The 20228-nt window shown below is 49.7% G+C and overlaps 1 protein-coding gene across 1 annotated transcript in view; it reads right to left on the bottom strand.

Annotated features, from left to right (window-relative positions):
• Nucleotides 1–745, bottom strand: part of UBE2R2 (ubiquitin conjugating enzyme E2 R2) — a 54460-nt gene extending 53715 nt beyond the window's left edge. Inside the window, exon 1 of the mRNA XM_074532235.1 lies at nt 418–745. Coding sequence (XP_074388336.1) covers nt 418–594 — 177 coding nt within the window. The 5' untranslated portion in view covers nt 595–745. The remainder of the gene's footprint in view (nt 1–417) is intronic.
• Nucleotides 746–20228: the final 19483 nt, after the last annotated feature.

Raw genomic sequence — 20228 nt, 5'->3', positions numbered from 1 at the left:
CCATAATATCTAAGCTAAACATACTCTCTTTGAGTTTGAACCTATTCCCCCTTGTCTGTCCCTAAACGCTCTTGTAAATAGTCTTGCCCCATCTTTGCTCTAAGGTCCCGTCAGGTACTAAAAGGATGTGGAAATACGGGACTAGATGATCTCCAGAGGTCCCTCCCAACCGTAACAATTCTGTGAAATACACACAGAGCAGAGCCCAGGGGGCAACCCGGGGCGGAAGGGGAGAACTCTCACGCCGGGCCGAGGTTCCCCGGGAGGCTCTCTGGGGCTAGGGGAGCAGATCGGCAGCGCAGCGGCGGCCGTGGCGCGGCTCCCCCTCTGCCCAGGCCGTGCCCGTGCCCCCTCCCGCAGGCCCGGCCCTGGCCCAGCCCCACACGGCGGCCCGCGCCGCGGGGGAAAGGCCCGTACCTTGAAGTACCCGCCCTCGTAGAGCGTGTTGGGGGGCCCGAAGATCGCCACCTCCCAGTTGTAGAGGTCGGACTCGTCGACCAGGGTGATGCGGAAGCCCTCGACCGGCTCCTCCTGCAGCGACTTCAGCTCCAGCATCAGCGCCTTCTGCGAGCTGCTCATCTGCTGCTGGGCCATGGCGCGGCGCGGCCCCCGCCGCGGCCGCCTCCTCGCTCCCGGTGCCGCTCCCGGTGGTCCCGGTGCCGGTGGTGCCGGTGCCGCCCCCGCCCCTCCCCGCGCTGACGGCCCCGCCGCCGCCACTTCCTTTTGTGACGGCGCCGCTCGCGCTGACCTCAGCGCGCCGCGCCGGCCCCGCCCCCGCCGCTCCGTTAGCCGCGCCCCCCGCGCCCCCGGGCCACGCCCCCGCCGCACGCCCGGCCGTGCCCCGGCGCACAGCCAGGCCACGCCCCGCCTCGTCCGGGGCCACGCCCCGCCGCACGCGCTGCCGCGCGCCACGCCCCCCGCCGCGTGCCCTTAAAGGGGCCGCGCTCGCCGGCGCTGTGGCCGCCCGGGAGTCCGGGGTTGAAGTGGGGAGACGCAGGGTTATGGTGTAGCGGAGGGTTACAAAATCACAGCATCGAGTCTTTTGGAAGAGATCTGTGACAGCACCATAATCCAACCTATGACCCAACACCACCACTGAGTGCCATGTCCAGTCTTTCTTTAAACTCCAGAGACAATGGCCCCATCACCTCCCTGGGCAGCCCATTCCAATGCATGATGACCCTTTCTGTAAAGAAATTTTTCCTCATGTCCACCTTATGCCTTCCCTGGCGCAGCTTGAGACCTTAAGCCATTAGTGAGTGTCCACAGGAGGGCCTCAAGGATGATGAACGTTCCAGAGGGTGGCTCGTCCGTGTGAGGAGCAGCCGCGGGCACTTGGCCTGTTCAGCCTGGGGAAGACTGAGGGGAGGCCTCACTGCAGCTCCTCGGGAGAGGCAGAGGACAGGCAGGAACTGATCTCTGTTACAGGACCTGAGGGGATGGCATCAAGCTGTGTCAGGGGAGGTTTAGTTTGGATATCAGGAAAAAGTTTTTCAGCAGAAGGTAGTTGGGCAGTGGAATAGGCTGCCCAAGGACACAGGTAAAGAAGCATTTGGACAATGTTCTCAGGCACAGGGTGTGACTCTTGGGGTGCCCTGTGTATGGCCAGGAGTTGGACTCCATGATGCTGGTGGTTCCCTGCCAACTCAGCTTAAACTGTGTTTCTGTGATTCTATATGCCCTCCTCCTGTCACTGGCTGCCTGGGAAAAGAGACTGACCTGCAGCTGCACCATCCTGTCAGGGAGCTGCCGACTGTGATAAAGACCCCCTGGGTTTCCTCTTCTCCAGGCTAAACCAGCTCCCTCAGCTGCTCCTCACAGGACATGGATCCCAGACCTTTCACCGGTTCCATTGCCCTTCTCTGAAATTGTTCCAGCACATCAATCTCCTTCCTGGTTTGGGGGGCCCAGAACCGAACACAGCACTTGAGGTGCCTCACCAGTGCCAAGTACAGGGCAAGGATCATTTCCATAATCCTGCTGCTTTTATTACTATTGATCCAAGCCAGTATACCACTGGCCTTCTTGTTCACCTGGGCAAACTGCTGTTGTCTCATGTTTGGCTCCTATCAAGCAGTCCCAGGTCCTTTCCCACTGGGCAGCTTTCCAGCCATTCTACCCCAAACCTGGAGCTGCAGGAGCTGTTGTGACCCAGGGACAGGACCTGGCACTTGGCCTTATTGAACCTCACACAATTGGTCTATCCATCCAGCCTGTCTAGATAGCCACAGGTCATAAGTGGGTACAACAGCGCATGGTTTGCCCACTGACATGCACCCATGGTCACAAAACAGATGTTTTTGTACACAGCATGATTTTTAAGGAGTGAACTCGCATGACTCAGGGCACCATAGAAATCCTGCAGCAGCTCCCAAGCTGCAGTAGGACACAAATAGACAGCTGCCATCCCTCACCCCAACATGTTGTTCTCACATTCTCCACAGATGTGTGATGTAGTCACACCAGAACATACCATTTCCAGCCTTCCTGCCATTCCCTGGCTTGGCTAAGGGTGAAAAATGTTTGCAGAAGTGTAGAGATTTATCAACCAGTAAACATTAGCCAGCACCTGTTCCTTAGTGAGTATTTAATGAATAACATAAATAATATTCATTAAAAAAATAAAGAAAGAAAAATAACAGTAATTGTCCAGGAAGAGGATGACCCATTTCTGCTTGGCATTTCTTTCATCCTTCTGCTCATGGCAGGGCTCAGGCCACCTCACAGGGGCACCTGCTCCTTGGACAAACAGGTTGGATGATGTGTCCCATCATCCCTATGTCATTACATGGCTTTAACCTTCTTTGCCCCCATCACCTCCCAGGCTTTCCCATCCCGATGACAACTCTGTAGACATGGGTGACCACTGAATCAATCTCCTGTACTTTCCAAAGTCATGGACTTTCCCAAAGGCACAGGACTGACAGCCAGGGCCCTGTGTGCTGGTGGGAGATTGTGCAGCTGGGCAGCCTGCACTGCAGGGGGACCTTGAAGCGTCTCCCTGACACTTGGCAGCCTTGGCTCTGGCTCCTTCTGCAGACCTTGGCCCAGGGAGGAGAGCAGGAAGCAGACGGTTTTCCCCAAGCTCCAGTTGCTCCCAGGACAAATTTGCTGTTTTCCAGTGAAAGGCAAGGCATCCTTCCCCTTGTCCCTGAGGCTGCTCTGCTTGTCCTTCTCCTGCCTCTTGAGCTTTCCCCAGAGTAGCCCCCGTTTCCCTCTCCAGAGGTGCCCCAGCACTGTCGGTGGTACGTGGACCAGGGCTTCTGATTGCCTCCAAGCTATAAAATACTCCAGCCCTTGCAAAATCCCATCTCACCCTGGACAGTGTCCCTGTGGGGACTGGCATCAGTCTTCTCATGGAGCTGGGATGAGTTCTTGCTCAGGGCCACTGGGGTAATATGGAGCAACATCCCTCGTCCATCAGGAGCTTGACTGATTGCTGAAATAAAGTGTGTGCTCCCCTACAGGCACAGGTCAGCCACTGGAACAGGTCAGTGGCTGTGGCTCACTCTTCACCACCTTGGACTGAGCTCAGATTTACTGAAAGCTGCTTAATTCAGCTCTCACTTCCTCAGCAGGAAGCTGGAGGGCTGGATCATGAAACACTGGTTTTCAGAGAAACTCCTTGCAGGATGGGCAGCACCACGCTGTGTGTGTTTTCTGGTGGAAGTTCGATCCCATGTTCTTTTTATTTATGTCAGTGGAATAGAATAGAAAAGAATTGACTGTTTCTGTTGGAAGGGACTACAGCAACCATCCAATTCAACTGCCTGACCAATTCAGGGCCGACCAAAAGTTCAAGAATGTTGTTCAGGGCATTATCCAAATGTCCCTTAAACACTGACAGGCTGGGGGCATTAGCCACCTCACTAGGATGCCTATTCTGTCCACCCACTCAGCAAAAAAATGTTTCCTGATGCCAAGTCTAAACCTCTCCTGGCACTCTTTGAACCATTCCCACATGTGCTATCACTGGATACCGGGAAGAGCTAAGTACTTCCCTCTCCACTTCCCCTCCTCAGGAATCTGTAGAGAGCATTACCTCAAACCCCCTTTCTCCAAACTAGACAAGCCCAAAGTCCTCAGCTCCTCCTCAAAAGACATTCATCCAGCCTTTTCACCACCATTGTTGCAACTGTTGTTGCACTTCTCAGAACATATTAATGGATCCTCACGTGCTTCTTAAGTTGTCCTTAGTTGATGGACATAACTCATTCTGTGATTTCTGTGCTCATCCAGCCAGCAAAGACCTGCTCTGTTAATAGGGCATCCCAGCTTGCTGGTAAAACATGGATTTGCTCATGCTTGGAGAAAAATGTACAGGAGCCAAGCTCATTTGGTACTGTACAGCCCTCAAAGCATCTTTTTTTGCAGCCAGCCTCCAGCACAAGCTTTGTCTCAACCTGTCTCATTCTGGAAGAGATGGAAGAAGCAAAGTTTGGAGTTATTCAGGATTTATCTCTGCCTGATGCCTGCCTTGAATGTTAATGTAAGATGTAATCACGCAAGGCAAAAAGTAAAGCAAGCCCTGGTGTATTCAAGAGAGCAGACTGCAAATTTTCCATCGTGTCTGCTTTCAGAAAAGGTATTGGTCTTTTTTCCCTCTGATTTTTTTTTCTCTTTCCTGCAAAGCATTCAACACTCAAAGAAAATAGAAACTGTTGAAGCAACAGAGTGTTTTGAAGCCTGTGCTGCCTGGCAGCCCCCTCCAAGGCTCCTGCCTGCATTTCTGCCTGTGCTTTCAGGGAGGCTCAGCTGCTCTGCCTGGTGTCCCGTTCCCCTGAACCCTGGCTGCCCTGAGGCTGGCATAACTTTTTTGATTTTTCATATGGCATTTCTCCCCTCCAATCACCTCTGATATATCATAATGAAAGGATGAAGCCTTCATCTTCTCCTCCTCCTTCAGCTGCTCTCCCATGGGGGGTCACAGCTCACTTGCAAGCAGCGCTTTACATGGGGTATGCTCTGCCACAGTGTTGTTCCTTCTTATATTTTCTTTTGTTTTTGCCTGAATGAATCAGTTTGTTCCTTGGGCTCACAGAACAAGAAATAGGGTCTGATGTAGGAACATGGGTCTCCAGGAAAGAAAAGTCTCACTGGGAGAGGAGGAGGCTACACATACCATTATCCAGTCCCCAGCAGCAGAACTTGCCACTGTAAACTGGACCTCAAGGTGCCACCAGTGCAATTAGTTAAATCTGACTTGAAAACTTCTAGGTCCTTTGCTTTGTTTTTATCAGCTGTTTTTAATATCTCTCTTCCTCATTTATTTCTTTCTTCCTGTGAGCTGTGTTCACAAAGGATGACAAACTGAGAGTTAACTCCTCTGCTTAGCAACAGCAGAAGCTTTGAAAATTCAAACCTGTCTTGGTGTCACATTAGAGGGTTACTGCTCCATGAGCTGTCAGAGAGGACAAGAGGTGGGAAGATGTGGGAGTGCCTGTGTGACTCCATTCTCAGGACAGATTCCTCTCACGTGATACTTTTCACTGCTTTATCTAATTTCTTTCCTAAGTGGCTAAAAGGATGAGATATCTGTTCCTTCTGCAGGAGAACTGGATTCCCCTGGGATAAAATCCAATACCATCAACCCCTTTTCCTCTCCTCCTGCCTCTTGCCTACTCCTGTGCTTTGGTGAAACATCAGCAGGGATCCTGGGGACTCTGGGGTGGACTTTAACACCTTCTTACCCCCATCAAGTGAAATGGTGAAGTGATAAAGAAGATTAGGCAGGCAGTAGGAGTTCTACTTAGCCTACAGCTACCCCATCAGGAGCCCTTTGTAGCTCAAGGAGCAAGCACAGCTATTCCTTGGGCAGTATTGAAACAGAGCTGGACACCTGCAGGTCCACTTCATCACTGTCCTGCCCCAAAGTTGGTCCTAAATAGCTAAAGATATATTTGTCCAACCAGTTCTTTTGTATTTATCCTTCAGACTGCCCAAAGTGGAAATTCACGTGCTCCTAGGTCAATGGGGTTCAGCTCTGGACTCAGCTCCTCTTCCTCTTCCAGACCTCATAGGTCTCCTCACCACCCAAATTTTACCCAGCTTTTTCTTACCAAGACCACTGTAGGGGTATGGAAGACAGAGAAAAGGGCCAAGATTATTTCTTCTGTCTCCTTCCTGGAGTGCCATTGCCCTGGCTGGGTGCAAATCTCCAGCAGAGGCCACAGAGTTGTTGGCAGCCCATCATTCCCACAGTGGCAGCAAACATTGCCTACGGAATAAGGGGAAATAGCAACTGGGGTTTGCAGTCTGGTTTTGCTGCCCTGGAGGGGCAGTAACAGAGGAACCTGGGGTTACTTCTTTTATTTACACTAGATACCTCAGTCCCGGACCAGACCACAGACAATCACCATCATGATGGATCTCAGCCCTGACACAAAAACCCTGATGCCAAAGAAAGATTTTCCCATAAAACTCACTGAGTATTTAGTGAGGAAAATCAAGATGTGATTATCTGGTCTGCTGCCCAAGTGAGCAATGCATTATTAGTGCATGGGGTTTGGGTCCCACCTCAAAAAAAAAAACAAAAAACAACCCAAACAAAAAACCCCAAAAGAACAGTCACACAAGTGCCCTCACCTTCGCATTGACACCTACATAAGTTCCTCTATCTGGGGATCAGAGCATCAGAGTACTCAAGGGAAGTAATTGTCAATCTTTGAGAATAAAAGTCTGTCCACAATTCTCCTTCTGGATCCCTTTCACCTAAAAATGGGGCAAGCTCATCCTCAGGCAGAACTCATTACAGGGATAAAAAGATGCTTTTGAGCATCAGTCAGCAGCATCTGGGTTAACGGGAGCCCCCTACATCAAAGTAGCCACCAGCAGGGTAATGCAAAGTTTGGAAGATTCAGAGCAAAGGAGAAGAAAAATTAAGAGAAAACTAGATCTTTAGTGGAGCTTATTCTTTTTCCTTATTTTGATTTGGCCTTTTTTCTGTTTTACTTTGAATAAAGTTGGCTTTTTTTTTTTTTTTTTTTGCCTTTCAACTCCAGTTTGCTCTTTTAAAATGGATGAAGTCCATCACAAGGGCTTGATAAAAGAGTGCTGTCAGAGTGCCTGCTGCTCCCATTCAGCTGATGAATAAATTATAAGTGCATTACAATGCTACTTCAGCTGTGATTCCAGGGCCTAAGGAGTGTGATGACTGTGACCTTAGTGGTTTGAATTTCCAAGAGTTTGTGTACCTGGCTGTTCAGGTCACCTTACACCTTCCATTCTGGGCTCAGTGTGCAGAATATCTGAGCCTTTTCAAGCTGCCAGCTGCAGGGACAGTCCTCCAGCTGCTCACAGGGGTGGTGGTACGTGCTGTGGTGTTCAGAGATTCATGATCTCACAGAATCATAGAAATGCTGAGTTGGAAGGGAGGGACCCATCAGGACTCTGCTGAAACCTGAAGTGACTGTTACCCGCCTCCAAAGCCGCAAGCTGTGGAACACAATTCTTTATTGATGGGGCTGTGACTGGGGTATCCATATTGCTCAGTCCCAGGAATAGTTTCTGTGTTGGGAGCTGGAATTTTAGGTTCTTCTTGCTGGACAAGACATCGCTGTGTCCAGCATTCTGGTGTGGCTGAGATGGCATGGCATGGGGTGTGCTCTGAGAGAGACATCAGCCTAAGCCAACATCCCCAGTGTTTCACCTTCACTTCACCCACAGGATCAGCTCTGTGGGGTGGGTGACCATCTAGGAGGGACTAACAGCCGTCCCCATTTCTGGGGATGAGCCGTCTCTGTTAGGCAGGCATTGGCAGCAGAGTGAAGGAGCTGGAGTACACAGAGCAGCTGCCTGATGGATTCACCAGACCCTGCTTTTGCCCTCAAAGTAAAGGGTATTTTACCCTGGTGTTTCTGCAGAAGACATGGTGGGGACAGATAGCATTTTGCAGAAGGTAAGTGAGGGCGAAGAGGAAGCCCTCTGGTCTCACACCATTCCTGTCTTAGGGGCACCAACACCATGTACCATGCTGATGGTACATGAAATGATATCAGCTCTTGTCAGCTGAGCTTCCAATGCTCTCACACGTTGCCATATTTTGGGTGGTCTCTGTGGGCTCATCTCCAGGATCAATGCACTCATCTTCTGCCAGTAACTAAAATGCAGGCCCAGCAAGGTGTAGATGAAGATGCCCATCTCAGATCCTGCCTGAGGCCTTGAAAACTGACCACAAGCAGAATCTCCATTAGGAAACAGGGAGGGCCAAGTGAATTGAATTTGAGCTTGCTTTGCTGAGGGTGAATTTGGCCTTTTTGTGACTTTTCCCACATTAAAGATGAACAGATCCAGAGGAAGAAAACCAAACTGCAGCATAAACACCAAGCCCAAGTTATGGCAGCAGGGTTGGGTGACTGAATAGCAGAGGGAATCTCTTGGGTGAAAAGGTCCAGAGAGGATTAGGGGCAGGGGATCCTCCTGGATCATCTCCATCTCCAACTTCCTAACAAAGAGGAGGTATGAAAACCTGAAAAACTGCTCTAGGGCTTGTGTGCCACATGTAATGTCTCACTCTGCTGTGTGCACCAGTAGGTTGTGAGCTCTGGAAACTGCTTTGTGGTGAGTGTGAAGCAGAATTGGGCAGGGGAACGCCCTTGCACCAATCCTGAAAACTCCTCTGGGGGCTCATATGTAGAAAGGAAGAGGCTGAACTTTCCTGCAGGAGCCTGAATCATTGGGAGGGTAATTGATGCAAATTTGCCAGACAGGTGAGCAAGTCTGGAGAAGCCTTCCTGCCTGTCCTGAGCATGCTGAGAGATGCTGTCATCTCCCCCCTGGGGCTTGCTGTCCATGGAAATTTGGAAAGAACTTCTATGGGGTCTTAAAAAAAAACAAATAGAAAACCACTGAGTTCACAAGGCTGAAACCCTCCAGCATTGTCCATGTTGGAAAGCAGTGCTCACACACCCTCTTGGAGAAGGGAGGGATGGGAGCCTGCAGGGACTGTTCAGGGGGTTGATTGGTTGATTGTCTTCCTCTTGGCTCCACCAACTGCTCTGCATTCCTGTCCCCTCCAACCACCCCTTGCTGGTTACCCCATTTCCATCAGCACCCCGCTGCAGACCTTGGGGCAACCACATGTATATTCCTGTCTTGTTTTTGTGACTGAGGCTGGAGGGCTCAGACCTCCAAAAGGGTCCCTGGGGCACATGGACAGGGTAGAGCATGGCTGTGCCCTGCAGGTGCTGTCCCTCAATGCTTTGTTGTGCCAACATCTCAATCCCCATCTACAGCTGCCTGTAGGGCCAGGTATATCTCCTCCGGACTTGTTTACTTGCTGTGAGATTTCCAGTAATTACCCTCATGCTTCTCCATCCTGCGGGGAAACCATTGGCTGCACCAACCTGAAGCTCTCAATCTACAGTAGCTTTGGCACATCCCATTTCCTTGTCCCATCTAGCACAGCTCAGATCTTCTGCCTGGCCTCTGGGATAGGTTCTTTCCCTCTTCTAACCTGCAGCTGCCAATTCAAGGGCAGAAAGTGTGCAAAAAGAGCCAACAGCCATGTTTGTGTCTGGATGTACATCAGGGACAATTCATTCTGCAGAATTCCCATTTTAAAGATGGAGAAAGCTCTGATGCTGTCCCAAACAATAAGCTGTCCCTCATTTGCACAGTGTTTTAAATTAATATGCTTTTCTTCTTGTCTTTGACACATTCAGTGGTGTTGCAGGGGAGGCTTTCAGCTGGGTGAGCTGGCTGTAGTGTGGTCCTGTGGGTCTGCATCTCCTTATCTCCAAGATAATCAAAAGCCCTTACTTTACTTTTTCTCTGGGGAAGTTAAAAAAACTGTGAACATACTTGCCAGTGGTCAGGAAGAACCAAAAAAAGGGCAAGTTTTAGCTATTTCTCTCTTCATTCTGCCCCTTAGGTATGAGAGTGGGGTAAAGCAGAAAAAGCCTATGGGGTGGAGGCCTCTCCCTCCTCAAGAAAAATGTGCAGAGCAGGGGTTGCAAGATGGGAACAGAGGAATCAGTAAGGACTTTCAGAGGAGTAAATTCTCTCTGCAAATAAGCAGCCAACATTCCACGAAGGCCACAAAAGTTAGATAAAAGCCTTTCTCCACCTCAAGCATGTTTTTCTCTCAGCATCCATTTTTAATATATTTATCTCTGTTTATTTTTTTTTTCTTTAAGTGCAGCATTGGTGAGCAGTGCCAGGACACTCAGATCCTTCCCTAAGCATCAGAACACATGCTCAGCTTTAGAAATGCAGAGATTTTCCCTAGAGTGAGACATACTTTCATTTACTTGAATGCTTACAAGTGAAAAAAATTAGAAGGGAGGGTTTGCACACAGTATGCTTATTTGTCCTATAAGAGTATAAAGCTGCTTCTTCCAGAGCAATTTTCAATGTCATAAGGCATTTTGCTGTGGGGTTTCTTCATACATGTGAAAATATTGTCCCATTGACCTTACTACCCTAATCTCATTTTTGTTTACAGTCATCTATATACTGACTTTCACATATAGATTAGATATATATACATGTATGCTTCTTTCACATCTACTTGCTGTTTAGAAACCTGCAAAAGCAATCGAAAGTTCTGATAACAGAGTACAATCAAATTACCCTCCTGTTAGTCCTCATATTCTGATGATTAATAAATAATAAAAGCCATTTGAGTAATATTTTATCTGGGGCTCTTGGAAAATAGCTCATTAATCTCCTGGCTGTTCCTATCCATGGAAGTATTTCCAAAATGTTGGTAAAGCAGTGGAAAACAAAAGGATTCTCACTTATTGAATCATGGGATCAGAATGGCTTGGATTGGGAGGGACCTGTAAAGAGCATCTGGTTCCACATCCCAGCAATGAGCAGGGACATCTTCAACTAGAGCAGGTTGCTCAGGGCCTTTTCCAACCTGGTCTTGATGTTTCGAGGGATGGGGCATCCACCACCTCTCGGACAGGCTGTAGTGGTTTAGCCCCAGTCAGCAGCCAGGCCCCAGGCAGCCACTGTCCCTGGTGGGATTGGGCAGAGAATTGGAGCAGTAAAAGTGAGAAAACGTGTGGCTTGAGATAAAGAGAGTTTATTAGGAAAAGCAAAAGCCACGCATGCAAGCAAAGCAAAACAAGGAATTAATCCACTGCCTTCCCATGGGCAGGCAGGTGTTCAGACATCTTCAGGAGAGCAGGGATTCATCACACATAATGGTTACTTGGGAGGACAAATACCATCACTCCAAATCTCTCCCTACCTCCTTCTCAACACTTTACATACTGAGCATGATTTCATATGGTCTGGAATCAGTTTGATGAGTTTGGTCACCTGTCTTGGCTGTGTCTACTCCCAGCCTCCTCTGCACCCCCAGTCTTCTCACCAGTGTGGTGATATGAGAAGCAGAAAAGGCTTTGGCTCTTTGTTACCACTCAGCAATAACAAAAACATGTCTATGTTATTAACACTGTGTTCAGCACAAACTCAAAACACAGCCACATAACTGTGAAGAAAGCCAACTGTGTAGAAAATTAACTCTACCCCAGCCACTGTACTCTAAACCAGCACACAGGTCTGTACTTTTGTAATAGCACAGACCTGAGAGCTGGATGCAGTGCTCCAGGTGGGTCTCAGCAGAGCAGAGCAGAGCAGAGCAGAGCAGAGCAGAGCAGAGCACAGCAGAGGGGCAGAATCCCCTCCCTGCCCTGCTGCCCACGGGGCTCTGGGTGCAGCCCAGGACACGTTTGGCTCTCTGGGCTGGGAGTGCCATGGCTGGGCCATGTGCAGCCTCTCACCCACAGCACCCCAAGCCCTTCTGGGCACGGCTGCTCTGGGGCTGCTCCTGCCCAGCCTGTGCTGGTACCAGGGGCTGTCCCAGCCCAGGGACAGCACCAGCACTTGGTCTTGAACTTTATGATGTTCCCATGGACCCACTCCTTGAGCTTGTCCAAGTCCCTCTGCATGGCATCCTGTCCCTGCCTGTGTTTTGTGCTCATCAGTTTGGCAATGGGCCCATTTGAGTCATATTTTATTGACATTGGAGGTGGTTGCTGAACAAGACCTGAGACTTTGAGGGTCTCTGTCAGCACTGAGACCAGTTGCACCTGAGATAGTTTGCACACAAAGAGAGGGATGACAATGCTTTGGAGAGCCCTTGGTGTACAGGGTACAGTGTATAGCCATCCGATGGAAAATACTAGTTACCTCCATTACCAATGGGCGTAATGAAAGGCTTAAAGACTGGAAGCTGTTTTGGGGGCAGTGAACTTGCCTGTTTTATAGACACAGCTGTAAAAACAGCCCAGAAGATTGAAAAGTGTTCCTATCTGTTGGGATGACATTGAATTCTGCTCCTGCCAGTCCATTCCTCATGCAGCTCACAGGGCATCTTGACCGTCAAGCCCATGAAAATGTTGCACAAACTTTCAGACCCTGATCTTGCAGCTGAGTATGGGTCAGTTGGGATGAGCTGTGCCTGCTTGAGGTATGTATTGCTTTGAATATTTTCCCTTTTTATCTCATTTTCCTATGTCATAGGAACGAAAAAGGAGATTTGGAAATTCTCACTGCCAGGTCATGGTTTTCCTCTGCTTTCACTTTATCTCATGTCCTTCAGGGTTGGTTTCTTGGCTTGAGAGCCAGCAGCTGCTGCTCTATCAAGGCACTGCACTAAGTGATTCCCCAGACACTGTCTTATCTCCAAGGGCCTGCTGGCACAGGTCCTGATAGGCACTATCTTCTGTCCCCACCTGCTGGGGGCCACGTGTCCCCTGCAAACCTCCAGGAAGTGCTTTGCCCAGCACAGCAGTGAGGTCTTGGGGCAGATTCGCACAGGTGGATGGCAAACTTGTCATGGCCAGCATGAAGGTTCAGTGCTGGATGCTTGTCTATTCTGGAATCTAGAAATAGCCCACAAGGACCCATCTACCCCACCACTTCTGTTCATGCAAGTGCACCCCTGGTGTAAGGACAAGTGATACTTCCCCAGAAAATCTCCTCAATGTCCAACCTTTTTTTTGTGACTCAGACTCCCTGAGCCAGAAGTGTACTTATAGATAATAGCCTTCAAATTTTTCTCCCATTAATTTGCTTGGTTATTTTTGAAGGCAGATAAATTTTAAGTATTTGCAACATCCTGTACCTAACAGCTGCCCAATCTAATGATCTGTTTGGGTGCAGAATCATTTCCTTGGGGCTTGTTTTGATCCTGCCACCTCATAGCTTTTTTGATGCCCTCATCCTCACAGTGGAGAAAATGACAAATGGTCCTTTTCTGTCCAACCACACTCTTGTAACCTTGCAGGCTGTACTATAACCTTTCCTTTAGTATCTTTTTGTTCCAGAAGATTCCCAGCCTACACAGCTTGTCGGAGATTTTTTCAGAGATGGCCTAGAAGGCAGCTGTGAGGAGCAGGTTCTCACAGCCTGCTTCTGTAAACAGCAGAGGTTCTCAGGTTATTTTTAATTACAGGTAAAAGTGACAAACATGAAGGCCTTGAGAGCCTTGCACATCAGAGTTCTCAGGCAGCTTTCTCATAACAAGTGGATGTTCTATCTTTGGCTGTTTTGGGAAAGCAAGAATAATTTTGAGAACCCAAATCTTGGTATTGGAAACATAAGGAGGAGTTGATGCTGATCAAGAAAGATGGGTCTCTCCCTCCGACTTCAATAACAGCTGTTCCTCCCATGGACACAGAGACCTTGTAGTGCTATGATCATTTGAAAATGGTTTTCTTTTTGCCTCCATTTCTTTCATAAAAATCTCAGTGAGTCTTAGGTACAACTCTACAGATTGTTTAAAAACAAACCAAAGGAAAATTCCCCAAAATGAGATGCCCACCATCTGCCAGGTGACTTCAAATTGTCCCATGCCCAAACTTTCTTCCCTGGAAGTTGCTGCTGTCCTCACACAGACTGCAAGATCTGTTTCCTATGGGATCGGTCTCTTTGTGTTTCCTCACACACCAGGCAGAGGGGAGGCAAGGACAGCAGAGTCATTCATCGCCAGCATAAAACTTGGTACAATAACCAGCCTGTTTCAGGACAGAGGCCCACCTCCCTGGGGGCAATGAAGCATTTTGCCCATGGCTTGGTAATGCACAGCAGGGCAGGACGAGGTATCATTCAGCTGGGAGGCATGCCTGACATCCCTGGGCTTTGGGACTTTTGGATCCACTGGAATGTTAGCACAAAGCCTTCAGCTCTCTGTGCAGCTGTCAGCACCTCCAAGAGGCACCGGGTCTCACCCTGTGTTCCTCTGACTCATCTGGGGGTGTGTCTCTCTCTGCTTTCTAAGCCAGGACAGGTAACTCTTACTCTTTGAGATCAAACAAGGCTAAAGGACAGCAAAGATTTGCCAAGATTCCCCAAAGCTGATGGCCAGTTTTTATTTTGGTGGAAGAACCCATATGTAGAGCTCAAAGGTGTCTTCCCTGTTGGGGAAGAAGATGAATCTGACCTAAGCAGATGACAGGTCTGGCTCACAGAGCAGTCTTGCAAGGGCTTTAGGGGCCAGAAAAGAGGGGCTCATCCCAGCCCAAAGCCAGAGTGCTTCTCCCTTCCAGCCCAAAGGCACACCATGGGGTGAGGCCACATGATGGGGACTCATCTCAATGCAAAAGGAGGATTCAACATTCACAGAGTAAGTCTTTTGCAAGGTGTTCCTGGAGTGGCAGAGCTTTGAAGCTGATTTCTGATAGCACCATCTTTGGAGGAGGCTTGAGTGGCTAGTAATGTGGTTCAGAGTGCCTCACTATCTTCCTCCCCATGGTGGAAGACTTGGTCTTTCTCCTCCACCCAGCTGAGCAGCCAAATTCCACTAAACAGCTCTGAAACATCTGCATCTGGGGGTGAAGCAGCCCCTGTGGGCTGAAAATCACAAACCAGGAGGGATATGGCAGAGACACAGTCAACACTGTTGCTTAATCTCTGTTTTTATGAGAAGCAAAGGCAAAATGGAGAACTATGAGGAAATTCCCTGAATGCTGTTCCTGAATTCCTGAATTTGCATTCCAGCAAAGCCCTCCACTGCCTTGCCTCTGTTCCCCATCAGGTGAATAAGTATGTAACATACCTGTCTTGAAGAGTCATTGGAATGGGGGGACTGAACCAAAGAATAAAAAAGGCCAGAGCTGTTAAATCTGAGTCAGGTGTGCTTGAAGATTTTAATTAATCACGTTGTCATCATCATCATTGTCGTCGTCATCATCACCATCACCTCTGCTGACGTTTGCTCAGCAATATGCAAGTTGGGTTTGGAAAGGCGGGGAGGGCACTCACATTGCCTGGTGATTTGGCACTCAGAGGTTTAAGCCACAAATAAATAAAACTCACATTTGCATGTTCCCAGCTCTCTCCACCCCCTCTTGTCTCAGGAGCTGCCCTTAAGACTGATTTTTTTTTCTGTTGTGGCTGGGAAACAGAACACTGTTTTACTGCAGGGAGATTGCCCAGGGGTGCCTTGGTGGGACAGGCAAGGCATACCAACTCATCACTGATAAAACACGACAAGACTGCAAGAGAAAAGGAGGCACAGCTTTTCCTTTCCTTCAGAGTCTCCAACGTGATTTTTAGAGACTGCAAGTTGTTTTTTACTACCAGAAAAAAAAAGGGTTTCTTCTCCTTGTTGCTATGTGTAAATCCAACCCGGCAACAGACAGGAAATAAGGTAAATTTGCTCTCTTGCCTGTTGCATAAAGCAAACAAAGAGACCAGAGAATAAAAACAAGGTACACAAAACAATCTATGCAAGATGCAAATTGGTAATTTAAGAGGAGGCAAAACTGCCGGTACATTTCAAAGCATATCAATTTCCCATTAGTTCTCTTTGTGTAATTCAGATCACCACAGTTTTCAGATAAAGCTGCCAGAGACTGACTTCAAAATCAGTCTCTCCCTCTCTACCCCTGACATATATGTATGATTTAGTTAAGCTTTGCCTTTTTGGTTTTTTTTTTTGGTTTTTTTTTTTGGTTTTTTTTTTTTTTCCTTCAGACAGGGTGTCTAACACAGCATCCCAGCATTTGACCCACCCAGGAAGCCTGTGGCTGTTGTACCATCCTGTGAACCTCAGTGTTGCCCTCGTAAAGCCCTGAAGCCACAGCTTCTGCTGGTGGAGGGAGGATGCAAAGTATTTCCTATGTCCCAGTGCAGAAGGCTGAGACTTAATGAACCAGGTGAGGCTTAACAATCAATCATCCATTCAAGAAAAGAGTGATGATTGAACCTCACATTACTCAGTGCAACATTGTTTTGCCTGGGTGGTCCCTGAGCCCCAGGAGGGACCTGGGTATCCCTCTGACCCCATCCCACAGGCAGAGCTGGGCTCCAGCTCTCCATGGATCTTACTTTTTCAGCTGCCAGGAATGTGCTGGGTGTCTGCCCAAACCCCAGGATGAAGTCCTTGAGCTTTTGTTTAAAACATTAATGTTTGGAAGTTAAAAACTACAAACACCTACTTCACCCTACCCTTTTGCCCTGATGAAGTCCCCCACCTCTTGGCCATTGAGAAGATTGCTCAGTGGCTATGTGTTTCTGTGATATGGCCATACCTGGGACGGACAGTCAAACTTTATGGGAGTGTGTCATTAGCCTATGTGCCAGGTTATTTTTGAGAGTTACAAATGGCTTTGTCATGTGTTAATACTTGAGAATTTAAAACACTTGAAAATACTAGAGAAACCAAAGGGAGGAAGTATTTAATCCTACAATGAAATGCAGAAGTGGGACAGAGCCCCCACTACACAGAAGCAGCAAGAGACTCCATCAAATCTGGGTGAAGCTGCCAGGCAGTGAGAAGTGCCATGTCCAGGTGTTATCACTGGGATGAGGTTTTGGGGTACTTGGTAAAGAAAACAATAAAACAGCCACAGCCATGGGGTGGCCAAAGAGGGTTAGGGGATGGATGCCAAAGTGCTGGAGGGGGAAGCTCTGAACAGGAGCTGGCTTTGCCTGCAGACATCTGCAGGTGATACCAAGCTACAGGATTGTGCCAAGGTTTTTGCTTCAAGTTTAGCTCTCCACAGCGGCCAGGGGAGCAGAGCATTTCCACAGCAGTGGTGTTTTTGGGAAGACCCCAGGAGGGGACAAGCTGGTGCGGGGGTTAAGCAGGCACAACACAAGTCGGGATCGGTGTGACTGCTAAACTTGCTCGGCAGCCGCGCCGACCGCAGCCCCTTCCTGGCAGCATTCCTGAGGCCGGGGCAGAGGGAGCAGGCATGTGTGTGTGCGCACAGGTGTGCGTGCCGGGCTGCACTCGTGCGCGGGAGGGCGTCACCACTGCGGGCCGAGGGCTGGCGATGCTCAGGTGCTGCTCCAGGATGTGATTCCACGCGCTTCCAGTGGTCCCTGTGCCAATGCGGGATTTTCCCATGGGTGCACTGGTGCCACATTGCCATCTGTCTATACCTCTCAGGAAAGCTGGAGCTCCAAAAGGTCATGCTGACGAGATGCTTGTACACAGAGTTTGGGGATGCTTACCATTGTTGAAAATCCACCTGAGAATGGCTTCACCTGAACCAGGAAGTCCCAGATTTCTAGGGATAGAGTGCAGGGAACATTCCTCCAATGTACTAGGTGTCTCTGAACAGCAAGGATGAAGCATAACAAGAAGCAGGAGCTCAGCAGTAGCTCTTTGGACTAGGCAGGATAGGAGGAGGCGCATGATGCCTGCAAGGGCGAGCACATGGTATGGAATGCAGTACATTTTTTTAAGTTAATATTACTACTATTAGCATTGTAGGATTGGGTGTAATTAATGACTCACAATGTGCTGAAATGCTTTATTAAAGAACCTGTTCTGGGGCAAGCATGAGTGGCCCTGCTCTCCACTGCAGAGCTGGCTGGGCTGCCCTGAGGTCACACATCCAGGGGCTGACCAGTCTTGTGCCCCCCCCAGTCTCCTAAACTCCCCCCAGTGTCCCCAAAACAGACCCTGAACTCATTTTTGCAAACCAGTTGGGCATCACACACCATCCCAGGAACAGCAGGGGTGCATAGGGAATGCTGAGGGATTTGCACAATGGGACCCCAGCAACTCACCCTGGACCTGGCCCTGAGTGAGCCCCTCCTCCCCTGCTGCTCTCAGGCAGTACAAGGATGTGTCCTTGGGGACAGGGATGACCAAACTGGTTTGCCCAGCCTTCCCAAGAATCCTGCACAGGGCTGTAATTACCCTCCCTGTAAAAAAGAGAGGAGCCTGGCATTGCAGGTATGGCCACAGCACCTGCAGGTGTCTGGCAGTGAATCACTGGGGGAGTGAGCAGAGCTGAGCGTGGCAGTCCCGGCCCTGTCAGGAAGGGGGAGGAACAGGAGTTCCTCCAGCCAAGAAACTGGATATTTTTTGGTAACAGGGAGGATAAAGATAGGAGATAGGATCCAAAGATCCTATCCAAAGATAGGAGCTGATTCTTACTTGGTGGAATCACTGAGGCTGCACTCAGGAATTACTAGCAAAATTGGACAGAAGGTATATATCCATACTAACCAGAAGTCAATTCTGGTGGCAACTTTGGAATCTTTGGCAGGAGAGTGTGTGTATGGATGCAGATGGATGAAGGGGGTCTGTCTACTCAGCTCAAGGCTGAGGGCTACGCCTGAGGAATCTGACCAAGGCCACTCAGATGAAGGAAAAATTGATTTGGAGGTTATAGTCAGCAAAAATCCTTTTCTGGGATCCTCTGGAGAGGGCTGGGGAATTTGCTGCTGGTGGCTGGGATCCAGAGAGGCTGTAATGCAGCAGCCAGGCAGCAATTGCCACGAGCAGTAACAGGGACCAGAAGCCTCACGTCACACCTACAGCCATCTGCATCCCTGCCACAAATTGCCTGTGTGGGGGATTTGCTCCCCAAACACAGCAGCCTTGGTCTCCAGACACTCTCCTTGGAAAGCAGGAGCCAAATGCCCGCCTACAGGAGTCCTTGTAGCTGAGTTGACAAAAGGCTGAGACCTTCCAGCAAATTCCCTGCATGGAGGTCATTAAATATGAGGGAGGGATGAGAGGCTGGAGGGGCTCTTGGCAACAGTGCTGATGGCCACCCCAGCCAAGCAGCAGGTCAGCTGCCAGCCTTCTTTGGGAACAGAAACAATGCCTTCAGCAGGAGCTTGGCACTTTGATGTCCCAGGCAGAGGTGCTGCAGTGTGTGGAAATGAGCTCTGCAGCTGAGCAGAACACATTACTCTGCTTTTCCTGGCAGAGGGATAGGTGAGAGCCTGCCCTGCTCTGAGGCAAGTCAGACACAGGAAAGACCTGCAGGGCAGAGAGTATCAGCTGCAAACATCCTCTGAACACAGCTTGTTTCCCACCCCCTGCCTCCAACAGAGCTTAGCTTTTACCCTAAAGCTTCTCCTTTCCCCCCAACAGCCTACAAGCAGTGGGCTGACCTGGCTTGGGGATCCTCAGGTAACTTCACTGAGTTCTCTGAACTCCTTGTTTACCTTCAGGATGGATATCTGATCCCCTACCCTCTGTCTTAACATGCCTACACATCTGCCTTGAAGAGATCGTGCTTATAGTGTTGCCATAGTGCAGGAAAAAATCGGTACTGAGTGTGGCCAAGGTTCAGGGAGAATTTAGACCTGGCATGGGGATGACAGACTCCAGGGCTGCTATCCCAGAGCAGTCTCTTTGGAGAAGGACTGTCCCACTGGAGACACAGCAGTCCTGGGTCATGGCAGCGTGAAGAGAAGTGAATTAACTGACTGTAGCTATCCAAAAAGCTGGAAAGAGAATTAAAATACCTGGTCCAACATCTGTGTCCTCCTATTCAGGGACACACATGGCATGATCTTTTAAATGCCCTGACAACCCAAATCTGATCGGACCCGGTGTGCAGAGCTGCTTTTGCAAAGGCCTATATATCTCATTTATACAAAGGGGATACTCCTCCCACCGCAGTGTTCTGCACGTAGGATGCCACTGGCTCCTGACGTCCTTCCCAGTCCCTGCGGAAGCTGGCCAGGAGGATGATGGCTCCCGGTGCCCGCTCCTCCAGGCCAGAAGGGTTTTCCTGGCTCCCGGTGCCCGCTCCTGCCGGCCAGGCCAGGCCGGCTCAGGCTCTCGGCAGGCCACATCCAAGATATCCACCCCGAAAAAGCATCAAATGCCACAGCCGGGGTCTGCGGCGCGCAGGCGGCCCCGCCCCCGCCCGCCTGAAGGCGAAAGTCCGTCACACTGCCGTGAGAGCCGCAGTTGGGGTGAAAGGCGGCGATTTCGGCAAACCCACGGCCCCCGGAGCCAGCCAGCAGCGCCGCCATTGCTGCGGAAGCACAGCGGCGCTGCGGCCACGCCC

The sequence above is a fragment of the Zonotrichia albicollis genome, chromosome Z, assembly GCF_047830755.1.
Source record: "Zonotrichia albicollis isolate bZonAlb1 chromosome Z, bZonAlb1.hap1, whole genome shotgun sequence".
Lineage (NCBI taxonomy): Eukaryota > Metazoa > Chordata > Aves > Passeriformes > Passerellidae > Zonotrichia > Zonotrichia albicollis.
The sequence above is the reverse complement of the archived record's forward strand: the minus strand, read 5'-3'. Positions and strand labels throughout refer to the sequence as shown.